The sequence below is a fragment of the Salvelinus namaycush genome, chromosome 34 (genome assembly GCF_016432855.1).
Source record: "Salvelinus namaycush isolate Seneca chromosome 34, SaNama_1.0, whole genome shotgun sequence".
Classification (NCBI taxonomy): Eukaryota; Metazoa; Chordata; class Actinopteri; order Salmoniformes; family Salmonidae; genus Salvelinus; species Salvelinus namaycush.
The window spans coordinates 39001894-39006741 of NC_052340.1; the positions used below are offsets into that span (position 1 = coordinate 39001894).

At 45.8% G+C, this 4848-nt stretch overlaps 1 protein-coding gene across 1 annotated transcript in view; it reads left to right on the forward strand.

Moving 5' to 3' along the window:
- The window catches only part of LOC120028523 (probable G-protein coupled receptor 149), a 28634-nt gene extending 24540 nt beyond the window's left edge, over window positions 1-4094 (forward strand). Inside the window, exon 4 of the mRNA XM_038973718.1 lies at window positions 1090-4094. Coding sequence (XP_038829646.1) covers window positions 1090-1701 — 612 coding nt within the window. The 3' untranslated portion in view covers window positions 1702-4094. The remainder of the gene's footprint in view (window positions 1-1089) is intronic.
- Window positions 4095-4848: the final 754 nt, after the last annotated feature.

The window sequence follows — 4848 nt, forward strand, 5'->3', positions numbered from 1 at the left end:
CTAGCTAAGTGATGCAGATCACCCATTATATTACCATGAGCTATGCTAGCACCTAGCTAAGTGATGCAGATCACCCATTATATAACCAAGAGCTATGCTAGCACCTAGCTGAGTGATGCAGATCACCCATTATATTACCATGAGCTATGCTAGCACCTAGCTAAGTGATGCAGATCACCCATTATATTACCATGAGCTATGCTAGCACCTAGCTGAGTGATGCAGATCACCCATTCTATTACCAAGAGCTATGCTAGCACCTAGCTGAGTGATGTAGATCACCCATTATATTACCAAGAGCTATGCTAGCACCTAGCTGAGGGATGCAGATCACCCATTATATTACCAAGAGCTATGCTAGCACCTAGTTGAGTAATGCAGATCACCCATTATATTACCATGAGCTATGCTAGCACCTAGCTGAGTGATGCAGATCACCCATTATATTACCATGAGCTATGCTAGCACCTAGCTGAGTGATGCAGATCACCCATTATATTACCACGAGCTATGCTAGCACTTAGCTGAGAGATGCAGATCACCCATTCTATTACCAAGAGGCTATGCTAGCACCTAGCTGAGTGATGCAGATCACACATTATATTACCAAAAGCTATGCTAGCACCTAACTGAGTGATGCAGGGAAGCTTGAAATGAGAGAAATGGTATTATACCCTGTGCTCTAATCCCACCTGCACACACACACACACACACACACACACACACACACACACACACACACACACACACACACACACACACACACACACACACACACACACACTCTTTCAAGGCCCTCGATCTCAATGTGAACTCAGGGGAAGGGACTCACAGCTTGGTGGACGCACACATTCATCAAACTGCCTTGTTAAATATCATAGACATACTGTGTAACTGGAAATTGAAAATTCAGCATCACAAATGATCTATATTTATTCAGTCTCTTTGATTTGTAAGTAATTAGAAATGTAGTTTGAGATTTCTTTGTCTTTGAAAAAAGTGTGCTGCTGTATATACCCTAGATAAGATGTATAGTTGTTGCTTTTCTAGATTTTGACTGTAGTCTGTGTTTGTCTTGTGTCCTTACAGAGATCTGGGGGAGGTCTGGCCCTCCCTCTGTGTGCCTTCCAGGGCACCGTCTCCTTGCACTCCCCCACAGGGAAGACCCTCTCCCTCTCCACCTATGAGGTCAGCAGCGAAGGGCTCACCATCTCCCCCCACGCCGCCAAAAAGGTGGAGGTCTACCGCTCCAAGTCTGTAGGCCACGAGCCCAGTGCAGACGACCCCAGCTCTGGAGGCACGGCCGGGGGAGTGGGGACGGAGGTGGAAATGCGGGACACCAACGTGAAGATCCACCTGGAGGTGTTGGAGATCTGTGACAACGAGGAGGCCACGGACAGCGTGTCCATCATCTCCAACATTAGCCAGTCGTCCACCCATGCCCGCTCCCCGTCGCTGCGCTATTCTCGGAAGGAGAACCGCTTTGTCTCCTGTGACCTGGGGGAGACAGCCTCCTACTCACTGCTCATCCCCAACAGTGGCAACCCCGAGGCGGACAACATCAACATCAACATCCCTGACACGGTGGAGGCCCACCGGCAAAATAGCCGCAGACAGACACAGGAGACAGGAGGCTACCGCGAGGAGATACAGCTGCTCAACGAAGCCTACAGGAAGCAGGAAGAGGACAGAGAAGACTGATACACAGACACAGGATGCAGGAAGATGGCAGAGAAGACTGATACACACAGGAAGCAGGAAGAGGACAGAGAGAAATGATACACACAGGAAGCAGGAAGTGGACAGAGCAGTCTGATTCACACACAGGAAGTAGGAAGAGACAGAGAAGACTGATACACACAGGAAGACAATGAGCAGACAGAGAATACTGATGAGCACACAAAGGATGCAGACTGGGAAAGCACATCCAGGAGGATTGGCCTTTTAACTATATATTTTAAGTATGTATTTTGACAAAACATTAGCTGCCACTGCCTAAGGCTTCTGGGACACTTATCCTGTGTCCATTCTGTGCTTCAGAGGTCCATTATGTATAGATGTGATGAGGTGATTTTGAGAGAAGGTGATGCAGGACTAAAGGATGAGGTGAGAGAAGTGGATGCAGGACTAAGGGATGAGGTGTAGAGAAGGTGATGCAGGACTAAGGGATGAGGTGGAGAGAAGGTGATGCAGGACTAAGGGATGAGGTGGAGAGAAGGTGATGCAGGACTAAAGGATGAGGTGGAGAGAAGGTGATGCAGGACTAAAGGATGAGGTGTAGAGAAGGTGATGCAGGACTAAAGGATGAGGTGAGAGAAGTGGATGCAGGACTAAAGGATGAGGTGGAGAGAAGGTGATGCAGGACTAAAGGATGAGGTGAGGTGGAGAGAAGGTGATGCAGGACTAAAGGATGAGGTGGAGAGAAGTGGAAGCAGGACTAAGGGATGAGGTGGGGTGGAGAGAAGGTGATGCAGGACTAAAGGATGAGTTGGAGAGAAGTGGATGCAGGACTAAGGGATGAGGTGGAGAAAAGTGGAAGCAGGACTAAAGGATGAGGTGGAGAGAAGGTGATGCAGGACTAAGGGATGAGGTGTAGAGAAGGTGATGCAGGACTAAGGGATGAGGTGGAGAGAAGGTGATGCAGGACTAAAGGATGAGGTGGAGAGAAGTGGATGCAGGACTAAAGGATGAGGTGGAGAGAAGTGGAAGCAGGACTAAGGGATGAGGTGAGGTGGAGAGAAGGTGATGCAGGACTAAAGGATGAGTTGGAGAGAAGTGGATTCAGGACTAAAGGATGAGGTGGAGAGAAGTGGAAGCAGGACTAAGGGATGAGGTGAGGTGTAGAGAAGGTGATGCAGGACTAAAGGATGAGGTGAGAGAAGTGGATGCAGGACTAAAGGATGAGGTGGAGAGAAGGTGATGCAGGACTAAAGGATGAGGTGAGGTGGAGAGAAGGTGATGCAGGACTAAGGGATGAGGTGGAGAGAAGTGGATTCAGGACTAAAGGATGAGGTGGAGAGAAGGTGATGCAGGACTAAAGGATGAGGTGTAGAGAAGGTGATGCAGGACTAAAGGATGAGGTGGAGAGAAGTGGATGCAGGACTAAGGGATGAGGTGGAGAGAAGTCGATGCAGGACTAAAGGATGAGGTGGAGAGAAGTCGATGCAGGACTAAAGGATGAGGTGGAGAGAAGTCGATTCAGGACTAAAGGATGAGGTGTAGAGAAGTCGATTCAGGACTAAAGTATGAGGTGGAGAGAAGTGGATGCAGGACTAAGGGATGAGGTGGAGAGAAGGTGATGCAGGACTAAAGGATGAGGTGGAGAGAAGTCGATTCAGGACTAAAGGATGAGGTGTAGAGAAGTCGATTCAGGACTAAAGGTTAGCAGCACAATGAAAGAGTGAAGACTGAAAGGGAGAGCAGAGAGGAAGGGTGAAGAGAAGATTACCCATGGTAGTATTCATGCCAGGGTCTCCGACATATGGCTGCCAATGAGTATGGCCCTCACCATTAAGTCAACATGGTGACCACCGGCCCCTGTGTCTGAGTCATCCCACTGTGTGTGTCTGTACTCTTAATATAATCAACTGAGAGCTTGGACTCAGAATAGATCATTCACCATACTGTTCATTCTACTGCTGTGAGACAAAACTATCCTTTTATGTAAATCAGTCTGAAGAGAGAGATAGAAGGCGAGAGAGAGAGAGAGAGAGAGAGAGAGAGAATACAGAGTGTTTTTTTCTGCCTCATGAACATTCCACTAACAATTTCCCTGAACGACAGTGTGAATATTTTACCACTGATGGAGGCACCAAGTGAATGTGCATTTTTTCCCCGAGTCACTTAGAGCTGTTCTCCTCTAGCCTTTCAGTTCACTGCCTCTCCAATCACACGGAGTGACCCAGGCCTTTCCGCTATGCTTTGTACATGCTTAAAACTAGACAGTAACAGAATATGTATTGGCGATTCACTACGGCTCTAAATATTCACCAGGATGAATATGAACTAAAAGATGGAGTTATATTATAGTTATATTCTGTTTAACTGTTTTTGTATGCACACACACACACACACACACACACACACACACACACACACACACACACACACACACACACACACACACACACACACACACACACACACACACACACACGCACAAAGCTTGCACGTACACAAACACACATCAACAAGGTACATTACACCCTACCTCCAGGTCACACAGTAATGGATGTATTCTGTTTGATGTTTCATAAAGGATGTGTTTGGTTGTGTGTCGTCTGTGCTGTGTGTCTTTCAGCAGAGAAAAGCTTCGTCACGTGTGACATAATGTATCCGTTCTTCATGTGAGTGTGCTCATTACATATTTATACTCGAAAATTGCCTCAAACAACACTGTAAAATGCATTAACATCCAGACTTCTTCAAGGCAACAACAACAAAAGCAAGTTAGAGAAAAGTGGCTTACAGAATAATATGGCTTATGAATCATATGGCGTATGAATCATATGGCTTATGAATCATATGGCGTATGAATCATATGGCTTATGAATCATATGGCTTATGAATCATATGGCTTATTCGTAATGTGGCATATGAATCATATGGCTTATGAATCATATGACTTATGAATCATATGGCTTATGAATCATATGACTTATGAATCATATGGCTTATGAATCATATGGCTTATTCGTAATGTGGCTTATGAATCATATGACTTATGAATCATATGGCTTATAAATCATATGGTTTATGAATCATATGACTTATGAATCATATGACTTATGAATCATATGGCTTATTCGTAATGCGGCTTATGAATCATATGGCTTATGAATCATATGA